At 45.1% G+C, this 12688-nt stretch overlaps 1 protein-coding gene across 1 annotated transcript in view; it reads right to left on the bottom strand.

Moving 5' to 3' along the window:
* Positions 1 to 8694, bottom strand: part of Rheb (Ras homolog, mTORC1 binding) — a 41852-nt gene extending 33158 nt beyond the window's left edge. Inside the window, exon 1 of the mRNA XM_031380196.1 lies at positions 8246 to 8694. Within this exon, the coding sequence (XP_031236056.1) occupies positions 8246 to 8297 (52 nt within the window). The 5' untranslated portion in view covers positions 8298 to 8694. The remainder of the gene's footprint in view (positions 1 to 8245) is intronic.
* Between the last annotated feature and the right edge of the window lie 3994 nt (positions 8695 to 12688).

A 12688-nucleotide genomic window follows, 5' to 3' on the forward strand; every position in this document is an offset into this window, starting at 1 on the left:
AAAACAAAAAAACAACACAAAAAAAAACCAAAAAAACAAATAAAGCTCCCATATCCTATAGGGAACTTCAGAAGCCCCAGAAAATTTATCAATTTTGAATTGTAATAACGATATTTAAAGCTCTTTGTGTTTTGCATTATCAATGAAGCAATTCATGTGATATAAAAATATACTAAGCAGTTTGCTTCAATAAGTTTAAGAATCCTGAGAACACTTTATCAAGCGTTAAGAGTTAATGTGATACTTCATAACAAACCAAAGGTTTCACACTGCTTTCCACCCTCACAATGATGACCAAATTCAATTCCCATTTAGTGAACTAGGTAACAATCCACTGTGGACAGTATTAGACATTATTAACAGCTCATTATTTTGTACCTTCAATTAAGAAAAACACGGCACAATAATGACTTCCCGTATTACAACAGGTAGAGGTGGCCGGTTCTCATTCTGTGGGCCAGCTGCTGTCTTTAATGTATGTAAGTCCCCGGCTTTCAGTGATGCCGGCTATTCCCTACACCGCGTTTTAGTATACTGGAAGTATGCTGCCGCTGGCACTTTTATTTAATCTTTGGAAACCTCACCGTTATCAAGTACAAAGACAACACAGCCAGCAAGCATCACATGAGGCCACAGGAGCGGCATACAGAGTTTCCTTTGCCACTCTACTCAGCATGAATGACTCCCCAAAGTTCCTCTGAAGCCCTGTAGCTCGTGCCCGCCTTCCCAACTTCATTTTACTCTTCACCTCATAATGCTTTACCACCCCCAGTTTTCTTTCATTCTTAATCACGCCAAGATCTTTCTTGCCTCGATAAACCCTCTTACCTCTTAGAATACTAGGGAATCTTGCCTAGGGCAGCTCTTACACATATCCTTGCTAACTGTACCTACAGTGCATCCACTTTTGATTCAACTTCATACAACAGGGAGTAGCAAGATTATAGGTTGTGGTCTCTGGACTTCTGGACCTTCTCAGGATGCACTGGGTGGAAACATCACCAAGTCAGCCACTGCATTATGCTCACATTGTACAAAAGATGCAAATGCAATGGTAATGCCTGTGTGGGCATCCCTCAGCAAGAACCAAGACAGGAGGTACAAACCAAGCAGTGAATCATTTTATTCTATCACCACACTCTCAGAAAAAAAAAGCCACATTCATTTGCCAACAGTCTTAAGAACACAGTAAGAGTGATCTCCAAGACAAGCAGAGTAACTGAGACATCTGCACCAGCGACTTCGTCACATTTTTTTTTTTACTTAGAAGAAAGACAATCATTAGTTCAAATCTGACTTTTTTTTTTTAAGACACTAAAATAGATCTCAACTGGGCACGACCTTGTTCATGTAATTTCAACACTTGGAGGCAGAAGCAGAGAAGTTTACTGAAAGTTTTAGGCTAGCCTGAGCTAAGACCCTATTTCCCTTACTGTCCTCCCACCCTCCTGAGTGGGGAAAGGAGGTCACCAAGTGTCATAAGAACCCGTAGTACAATGTCAAAACTACATCTATCAAGGAAGAAATCAGAATTTTGAAAAGCATCTCCTATTCCCCTGTAGTGGTACTGGGAATTAAAACAGGGCCTAGAAAATGCAAGGCAGATGCAATGAGCTATGTTCCTGGCCTCTGTTTTTATTCTGGAGTTACTGGGGCCAGCCTTGAACTTGTGATCTTCCTCCCTCAGACTCCCAAGTAGCTAGAATTAAGGGCTTGCATGTCAGTCTCAGCCTGGAAAAGTGTTAAATATTTTTTAGATTAAAAATGTTTTTTAATGTATATGAGTGTTTTGCCTGCATGAATTTTTGTGTTTTATAGGTACGTACTACCTCAGTAGACCTTAAGAGGGCTGGACTGGCTGGTTTGTGTGTCAACTTGACACAGGCTGGAATTACCACAGAGAACGGAGTTTCAGTTGGGGAAGTGCCTCCATGAGATTCAGTTATGGAGCATTTTCTCAGTTAGTGATCAAGTGGGTAGGGCCCCTTGTGGGTGGTGCCATCCCTGGGCTGGAAGTCTTAAGTTCTATAATAGAGCAGGCTGAGCAAGCCAGGGGAAGCAAGCCAGTAAGAAACATCTCTCCATGGCCTCTGCATCAGCTCCTGCTTCCTCAACGGCTTGGGTTCCAGTCCTGACTGCCTTTGGTGATAAACAGCAATGTGGAAGTAAGCTAAATAAACCCTTTCTTCCCCAACTTGCTTCTTGGTCATGATGTTTGTGCAGGAATAGAAACCCTGACTAAAACAAGGACATTAAATTCCCTTGGGATTGTAATTACAGCCTGCTGTGAACTTGCATGTAGATGCTAGGACCTGGAGCCCAGGTCAGTGATCTTAAGCACTGACCCATCTCTCCAGCCTCCAGAAAAGCTTTTAACAATATATCAGTACTTAAGATTTTTCTGAGGTTAGTGATGGCATTAGTAAATCTAATCTTTCCCCCCCCTTTCTGAGATAGGTTTCTCTGTGTAACAGCCCTGGCAATGTGAGTTCTGGAACTCAAGAGATCTGCCTGCCTCTGTCTCCTGAGTGCTTTAATTAAAGGCGTGCACCACCACACCCAGCAGCAAATATAATTTTAAGGTATCTGCATATTAAATGTACCAACATATGGATGATCTGTATAACAGTGGACCAATTACCTAAGTTCCATAGGACAAAAATCAGTCAGGTATAAGAGCTATTCAGAATATAAAGCAGAACAATGTGATTTAATTTAAAGGGAACAGATAACAAGACTGTAGACTGCACACAAGAAAACCAACTTCCATAAGCTGTCCTCTTACCCATGTATATACTTGCTTGTTCCAAATAAATATACTAGTAGAAGACACTGTTGGTTACTACTTAAGAGAGGTTCAGTGCACACCAAAAACATGCCACCACCTAAAAGAGCTATAAAAATTTCACCTGTTTTCAGGTAGGTTGTGGTGGTACACATCTTTAATCCCAGCACCCAGGAGGCAGAGGCAGGTGGATCTCTATGAGTTCTAGGATAGCCAGGGCAACAAAGAAAAAATCCTGCCTAGAAAAACCATAAACAACACATACCCCCCCATCACCATTTTAATTTATTCATCTGATAATTTTTTGCCTCACACTGGAATGGAATTAGGAGCAGACAAAAATTCATTGCTTTAAAAAAAAGTCATTAAATGATTCTTTCCTGGGAGCTAAAGAAATGGCTCAGTGGTTGAGAGCATTTGCTGCTCTTGCAGAGGACCCAGGTTCATTTCCAAGGACCCACACGGTAGCTCTCAATCACTACATACAGTTCCAGAGGAATGGCCTCTTCTTGTCTTAAAGACTTTATGTACCCATGCAAAACACTCATACACAAAAGAAATCAATCTAAACAATAGAAAGATTCTTCCAGATCTGAAAAGCATACTATCAAAATCTAGGTTGCTTTATGGGCAGAAATTGGCAAATTAGTCCTACACACAAGGGGCTAAAAATAGGTACATTTAATCTTGAAAAAAAAAAAAAAACAACAAAAAACAAAAACCAAAACCCTCAAGACTCCTATGTCCCTACTGATAACATCACAGTGGCATCAGAGGGACTATGGACTGGGGTGAAGACAAACATGAGTAAAGAAAGATCAGCAAAAGATAGTGGTGCACGCCTTTATAATCCCAGCACTTGGGAGGCAGAGACAGGCAGATTTCTGAGTTTGAGGCCAGCCTGGTTTACAGAGTGAGTTCCAGGATAGCCAGGGCTATACGGAGAAACCCTGTTTGGGGGTCGGGGTGGGGGGAGGGGAAGATGAGCAGAAGAGAAATCTATGCACATCTCACTTTGCACTAAGGAATTCAATGAGGAAAGAAAGAAGTTTTCTAACAGCCTGAGACAAGTTGTACCCTTCTCTCACACCACACATACTAACTTCAAGCAAGTCATAAACGTAAAAGGAAGAGCTGATTATAAAGCACTCAGAAGCAGCAGCAGCAAAGCTACAGTGTTTCTCATTAGGCTCTGGGTTTCCTGGATATGACACTAAAAGCAGAAAGTGCAAAGGGGAAACAATTAAGCTAGACCTCAAGCAAGGCCCTAAACTGAATCCTGAGCACCAAGCTAAGAAAAATGGAAGCACAACTTCACCATCATAGATGGAAGAAATTGTTTATAGATCTCATATATATATATATCCTTGAAGTCTACTAGGATGGCTAAAGCCAAGCAGACAGAGTTGGAAAAGATGGAGACAACTCCAAGCCTAATACATTGCTATTAGGAACGCAAAGGGAGATGTTGTAGAATGTCAAAACAGGAATATCCCATGTTCCCGCAATTCCATTCCTAGGGAACAACCAAGAGAAATGAAAACAGTGGAATGTTTGTACAGGAATGCTTATGACACCATTATTTTTAACAGACAAGAAGTAGAAATAATTTATGTATCTAAGAGGAAAATGTAGTATAAACTCACATTAGTGAAATGTTAATTCAGCCACAAACAGGAGCAAGGTGTGATGCCTTTACCCAAGATGGTCAGAGTAAGTGAGTCAGTAAAAACACAAGGCAGATTAGTGGTTGCCAGGGTCTAAGTGGTGACAACTAACTGCTATGAGCACAGGTTTTCTTTTTGGTACACATGGACATCAAAACTGGGTCCCAGAACCCATGTGGTGGAAGGAAAGAACCAATCCCCAAAAGCCGTCCTCTGACCTCCACTTGCCTGATGTACATGATCTTCTAGCAAATTCATAAAATAGTTAAGTGTTCACTTCAGCAGCACATGTACTAAGAATGTAACCATACAGTGAAGCGTTCCATATTTTAAAAAGTTACAATAAGCTCTGCTTATTCTCTTATACAGAACAATGAATATGACTGATAAAGCTTCAAAAAATAGCCACTACTGAACTACTCTGCTGAGGTAGATACACAGCATACACTACTAAGCGCACATTAATCTCATACACTAGTAGGAAGTACATGGTAAGTCACGTTTAAACCACAATTTCTTAAAAAGACATACACACACAGGGGTACTAAACTTTTGAGTGTGCTATACTCACAAGTGTACAGATGTGTGTGTGTGCAAAGAGGCCAGAAAAAGATGTCAGGTTTTCTGTCACTGAAACTGAAGATCTCCATTTTCTAGACAAGCAGGTGGGTAGTAAGCCACACTTCTCCGGTCTCTGTCCCCACCACTACACTCCTTGTACAGCTTCACATGGGTTCTGGGGACTGAACTCAGGTCCCCACAGTTAGACAGAAAGCACCCTACTTTGTCCCTTACCACATTTCTCAAACAAATTATGTCAGAAAAGGACAGGATAACTGAATGGGTCAGAATCCACTGTGATTCTGTTCTATAGGGAACAATCATCACCTCATGATCCCTTTCCCTATGAAGACTTCAACAGCATCAGTTGTGTTCTAACAAGGCTTAACTCATCTACTCTTGATGAACTACTGCTCACCAAACCACAACCATTTCATTTTCATAAACTTCCACAGTCCTGTGATCTCGTCCCTTCTCAGCAATACAAGGATTACACACAACAAATAAGCTTCTGATGCCAGGTAGCAGTAGTGCATGCCTTGGGAGGCAGAGGCAGGCGGATTGCTGAGTTCGAGGCCAGCCTAGTCTACAGAGTGAGTTTCAGGACACCCAGGACTATACTCTATCTCGAAAAACCAAAAACAAAAACAAATAAGCTTCTGGAAAGATGATCTAATAACAAACTAGATTACCAACAGTCTGGAAGATATTCCAGAGACTAGGAGATGACAGTTTTGGCTGGAGGAGTCCTCATGGCTAAGGACCCCTCAGCTATAGTAACAACAATGTACCATGAGGAAGCTGCTACATATGGCCACCACCAAAGTTAACAAACAGGGCCTCCATAAAAGCCAGACTGAATTCCAGGTGACACTGAGGTGACACATCCCTAAAAGCTTCCCTACTGCAAATATCAGGAAAGTACTGCAGAAGGAAACTTTACTGTACCATTTTAAACCCTTTTGATAGGTTTACCAATGTTTCAAAACAGATGAAAACTTGAAAGCCTAATAATGAAAAAAGAAAAATCACATTTCAGTTTTTGCTGAAGGCAAACTTAAAAGTCTGTGGCATGATCAAGTAATAATGCCCAGCAGTCTGGTCAGAACAGAAAACAGCATTTACTCAAGAAAACAGTATAAAAAGACATGGTTTCCAATCCAACCCCCCAACATACACACCTAGAAACACTGAAATTTCAATAGTTTGGCACCAAATACATCTCTAAGTTCTAAGAAGTGGGCAATTCCCGGAAGAGTGGCTAGTGCCTGCAATCAATGCTGGCAAAAGACCAACCCACTCCTCTGCAAAGAATCCAGGAACTATAAAATATTTATGTTCATATGAAAGCAAATTAAAGTTAAATGCAACATTAGAAGTAACATAGTATTTTACTTTAGGCATTACACTTGAAAACAAGTATAGAGAAAACAGGCTGTGACACTGGACACAGGTCTACAATCCTGTGATCCCCCACCGGCTAGCACTACCCTTACAACCAGCTGCCTAGAATGTGAGGAGGGTAGGAGTAGCCAGGCGAGCGCATCTATCTTGGCTCCAGTGGGGCGTTCACAGGAAAACCAGTCTAGGCTATACAGTGAGTCCAGGACTACCTGGGTTACATGAGACCTTGCCTAAAAAAAATCAGGATGGCTTTCTATTGACAGAAGTTCTTTAGCAAAGGAGGCATAATACTAGACTTACTTAAACCCACTGCCATTTCAAAAAGTACAAGAGAATAAAATCCAGACTTACAGACTATTCTCTTGCACTGAAAACAGGTGGCTCTGCTACTTGTGCCTTTCACATTCAAGATTACTATCTTCAATTAGTTAGCACTGTTTATTTATTTGATTAGAGGGTACTCAATCAACAGCCAAGTTACACCATGGTCTCATTCTCCAAATTTGGAGAGAATTCAGAAAACAGGCAACAGTATGGTGATCCAGAAAACCAACATCAGTTACATCCGGAGTTCCATACTGGTGTTTAGTGAGTGGTCTCACCATAACTTTGTGCATGTTAACTCTAGGGTTACAATTGTTAAAGCAGTCACCTATTCTTTTCTACTACGAACACCTCACTTAGCTCTGCATCATGCACTGTTACCTTTCCACTCAGGCACCTCTACCTCTCACAGTCTCCACTCTAAGGGTTTTCTCCAGCTCTTGAGGAGAGATGGTGAAAGGATGAGTAAGCAGGCCCAGACTGATCTTGGTCAAAGAGCACAGACCCTGGCACCAGCAGCGGAAAGCAGGCGTGAGAACGCAGAATGAAAAGCCTAGCAGGAAGGAGTCGTCCAGTGGGGATTCTATTGCCACCTCCGTAGGCAGCCAGACTCCCCACCTCCCACTAGCCTCACCACTCCTCAGTGGTCCCTCTGTCAAGCGCGCATTTTCTGGAGACAGTTATATCTTTCAACGAGCACTAAAGATGAGCATGATATATATTCCCCGAGTCCAGTCGGTCAAAAAACAATAAAGCCTCACCCTGCAGCGTGGTTAAATTCAAACGTTCTGTATCACACGATGGACTGAAGACTTCCCTCCCCACCCCACCCAGGCCCACCTTATTCGGGACTACTAGGAACAGCTTCCAATGTATGTCAATCGCTTGGTGGTGGTGGTGGGGAAACAAAAAGGCTTTTGAATTACTTTAACAGCCTGGTTCCAAGTGCCTGGCCTTGTTTCTCCTCAAAGGGGAAAAGAAAATAGGACACCGAGAGTTCAGACACGTCTTTCTCGCCTTCCCTGTGGCTGGCCGCCAGCCGACCTAGCCGGCTTGTGAGAGGGTCCAATCTAGGTTTCTTCGAGGCGGAAAACTTGGTAGCCAAATGCCTTGGAAGTTTCCCCGCTTTCTTTAAAAGGCTTAACTTCTCTACAGACTGAAAGGTCACAAGGAGAGGTTTCCTTTGTTGAAATGCCCGGGGCTTGTGGGATTGGGGAAACGGGTGGGGACAGACCGTGCTTAGAGAAGGCGGGACAGATGCGGGGAATCCGACTAGGCTGCTGCGGGCCGCAGGACTCCACTCCGGTGCAGTGGCCCGCGGCTCCGCCACCTGTCCGCCGCGCCCGGGGACAGGAGAAAGCGCCGCCGCCTCCACTCAAAATGGAGGTTATGAAACGCGCGCCGCCCGCCCGCCCGCCCGCCACATGGCCGCGCCGCCACAAACTTCGCAGGCGCGCCCTCGTCCTGGGGCTCAGACCCCGGCATCGCCCGGGCCGCCACTCACCCACAGACCGGTAGCCCAGGATGGCGATCTTCCGGGACTTGGACTGAGGCATCTTGGTGGCCTGCTCAGCCCCGGCCCAACCACATTAACCGCGGCGGCGGCGGCTCCTCCGGCTCGGACTATCGGCGGCGGGCGCGCCGGGGGACCGCGGCATACAGGGCACGGCGGCGGGCGCGGCTGCCTCTCGCTCGCTCCTTCTGTAGCTCGCTCAACCGCCCGGAACCGAACGCGCGGGCCCTCCCCCAACAACACACCCACGTGACCGCGCGCGGCCGCGTCTGTGCCGCCTCCCGCCGCCGCCTCCCAGCCCGGAACGCGCGGGGGTGCGTCGGGGGAACGTTCTACTTTAAAGGGAAAAAGCGGAGACGCCCCAAGGCCCCCGGAAAAGTCACGACCGAAACTCGCTGCGTCATGACCCTCCCACCCACTTCCGCCGCTCTTTAATTACGACAGTGCTGTCCGAGCTCTGATTGGACGGCTCCCAAACTGCCGCGCGATGACGCAATGGAAACTCCGTCTTCCATTGGGGGTTAGGAGGGGTGGAGTCGAGGAGAGGGGCTGCTCAGCGGGGAGCTAAAAATAAATCCTGGCCGCTTTTTTGCTCCGCGGGGCGCCTGCGTGCTCCAAAAGCGTGTCCCTACCGACGCGCCGGCCGGCCGGCGGGCGGGCAGCTCCCCAGTGATTGGCTGCTGTGGGTGCAGAGGCGGGCCCAGAGGCGTGAAGCGCGGTGATTGGTGAGGTGCCGAGCCGTTGGCCTGCTTGTGCCCGCCTGTCCTTAAAAGGCGCGAGGCGCGTGGCCCCGGCTGACGGGCTGTGGGTTGGCTGCCACCTCGCTTCGCACTTGTCTATACTTGATATTACCGTCTTGCTGTGGTAGCTTTACTCTGGGCTCAGTGTGGGTGGTGACTAAGCTTTATTCGTGGCTGAGGAACTGTGGGAAGAATGGAATCTGTGCAGATAGCAAATGTCAGAAATTCCATTAAAAGCCGCGCAAGCTGGCCAGTCCTGGTGCGGACTCGGGCAACGCGCTGGGCAGCGCACACCTCGCCTGGAAAAGCGCACGCGTAGGAGTCCTGCAGCCAGATCCGCGCGTCTTTTCCTACTGAACACTCAAGAGGTTATTTCTGGAGAAACGTGAAAGTCAGCCATTGTCAAGAACGCTGAGGAAAAAGGAGGCGGCTTCGCTGTCTGTTGTGGGCGGGCCACGCCTGGAAAGGGAAGGCTGTCATATTTTCTACAATAGGCGTACAGGCAGAGAGCCCTTGTTTCCGGAGAACTAGAGGAGTTGGGATGTCCACATATTGAAGAACAGGAAGGAAAGCTAGTACCTAGGCCTAGTTCGTGGGAGCCCAAGTTAAAAGCTAGGCCTGGAAATAAAGGTGCCAAGAGAACAACACACCTGTCTTTAAGTTTTGCCCTTCACAATAGACTTATTTTTATGGGGTCTCATGTAGTCCAGGCTGGCCTGGAATTCTTAGAGATCCACCTGCCTCTGCCTCGGGGGTTCTGGGATTAAGTGCTGCCCCTGCTACCTTGATCTTTCAATTCTCCTGTCTTTGTCCAAATTTCCGGCTTCCAAACCATGTTTATTTGGTGCTAGGGATTGGACCCAGAATGAACATTAGCAAGTACTCAAGACAATTGAGCTATATTTACCTTCCCCTTTGAACTATCTTAAGTATCTTAAAACAGACTCAGGTAAATGAATATTCAGCAGATGCCTCAATCACACCAGTGTTATTGAGTCAATAGCACTAAATTCTGTGGTGAATGTAATATAGGGTTACCTTTGGGGGAAGGGGGGTGTTCAGCAAGTTGCTACACAAGCCTCACAATCTGACTTTAATCCGTGTATACCAAGGTGGAAAAAGAACTGACTCTTGGTTGTTCCTTGACCTTTATAAGCGTTCTATTTTATGCACACTCCTCCTCCTCCTCCTCCTCCTCCTCCTCCTCCTCCTCCTCCTCCTCCTCCTCCTCCTCCTCCTCCTACTAAATAGAACAGGATACAGATAACATGCTATGCATAGTGAAGGTCTATGTTTATGTTGGGTGTATTTATACATGTATGCTATTGTGTTGTGTTCTGATATCTACTCAAAAATACCTTCCTTTGAGTTCCCTCAAAAAAGTTTAAAAATATTGCTTTAGGCTAGGAATATTAGTAATCAGATAGAGAAGTAGTTATAAAGTTCAAGAATTTTCTAGTTGCTGACTTAAAGCTCTTAGATGACAGATTCGAGAATTTAGAAGAGTTATTCCAGAGTGGATTGAATAAACTTTCAACGATGGCTCAGGGGGCTGGAGAGATGTCTTAGTGGTTAAGAGCACATACTGCTCTTGCAGAGGACCAGCACCCACATAATGGCTGATAACCAGCTATAACTCCCGTTCCGGGGAATGTGAACCCACTGCTGGCCTCTGTGGGCACTACATGTCACATGTTACATGGACCCATACACGCAGGGAAGATACATGGCTCAGATTACATAAGCTAATAGATATCAATGGTATGCATCCATAGAAATACCTAAATATAACCACACAGGAGCATCGGGAGAAATGCTTTGTCTGTCGATTCCAAAGTGGTCCAACCAGCTGAGAAAGCTCTTTAACCTTTTCAAGCAGCTGGAAGAGCGGCTGTCTCCAATGAGCATCCTGAGGTTCTGCTAGCACAGTCTCTGTATGCTGCCTTTTTCTCCATGTTCTTTTACATTGTTCCTTTTCTGTGTGCCCTAAAACTCTGAAGTCTTCCATTTAAATCTCTAGAGAGAGAACATAATTAGTTTGGTTAATGACCATTGTCCCCTGAGGAGCTTATGCTAAATGTGTGACTTGGGCAGATAGGTCTTTGCTGGCATCCATTTCTGGGGTTTGTGGCTATTATTTAAAATAACCAGCCTTATATCGTAATATTTCTTATTGGCTTTTTGTGAACATTTGCAAAGTAGCAGACTTATAGTTGTGACACAGTTTTATTTTACTTTATGTATATGTATGTTGTATGTGTGTATCCATAACATGTTATATTTAGAAGCTAGAGGACAACTTTTGGGAGTCTCCTTTTCGCCTTCTACCATCTGGGTCCTGAGAATCAAACTTAAGTCAACAGACTTGGTGCAAGTACTGCTACTCCCTTGAGCCCTCTCACCAGCCTACAGTGTAGTGTTTTGACTTCCTGAGATATCTCCCACCCACATTATTGGATCGGGTGAAGACAAAACTCCTTGTTTGCTAAAAAATATTGTGAAATTGTTTCTCATGGGAAATCTTGACCTTAATTGAAGTGTCTAAGAGTTTTATTGTTTTGTATTAAATATTCGATGAGAGAAGATTAGCTAGATTCATCTTAACCTTGCAAAAGTCAAATCTGACTATCTTGTTATGTCTCAGAGGTGTCTATCTTAGGGTTTCATTGCTGTGATAAGGCAACTCTCACAAAGGACAACATTTAATTGGGGCTGGCTTAGCGTTTCAGAGGTTCAGTCTATTATCATCATGGTGGGAAGCATGGAAACATTCAGGCATACATGATGCTGGGAAAAGAGCTGAAAGTTCTACATCTTGATTCAATCTTCAGAGAGCCAGGAGGAAGCTCTGGAGCATACATGTGAGACCTCAAAGCCTGCCTCCACAGTGACACACTTCCTTTAACAAGGTTATACCCCCTTGATTAGGCCACAGTTTCTAATAGTGCCACTTCCCATGGGCCAAGTGTATTCAAACCACCACAGTGTTCAAAATCAAACAGCGCAGATTTAGGGAAACATACCACTCCAGTCTATTATGTGGACAAGATGTTGAAGTCAAAGGACAGAGAGGGGCCTCCTCAACAGAAAAATGGTGCTGCCTTTAGCATTACGGGATGGGTGTCATCTTGGGGAAGACAAGTCCTTTACTTCCACTGGGGAGAAAATCTGGCCCTCTTTTACCAGGGGTTCAACCAAGTGTACCTCTTGAAACATGGAATTTATGGGATGCCCCTAAAGAAGGGAAAGTGAGGGGGGCCAGTTGCATATCCTTGGAGGAAGGCACATGTTCCAGAGAACATAGAGAGCATTGACTTACCAAGGAAACAGGAAGACAGGTGTAGGCTGTGCAATCACTGTTAACTATTCGAATTTCATCATGGTTTGACCTGTGTCCCTCCAGAAAGGGGCCTGTAAAAGTTCAGTCCCTGTCAGAACACTCTTAGTAGAAAACAAGACTACTGCAGACAGAATTCGTTAAGATGAAGTCATACTATAGTGACTCCCAAGCCAGTATGAGGTGAGGCCTAAGAAAGGAGGAGACATGGACATGAGGGAGGACGGTCAGTGTGACAGAGACTAAAGTGCTCCTGGGATTGTGTGAAGCTGAAAGAGGTGAGGAAATATGTAGCCCGCGCGGTCCTCTCGCCGGGAAGAAGACACGCGGACACTCTAGGTTCCTTCTGCAGCAACT

Source organism: Mastomys coucha, unplaced genomic scaffold, assembly GCF_008632895.1.
Source record: "Mastomys coucha isolate ucsf_1 unplaced genomic scaffold, UCSF_Mcou_1 pScaffold19, whole genome shotgun sequence".
Taxonomy (NCBI): Eukaryota; Metazoa; Chordata; class Mammalia; order Rodentia; family Muridae; genus Mastomys; species Mastomys coucha.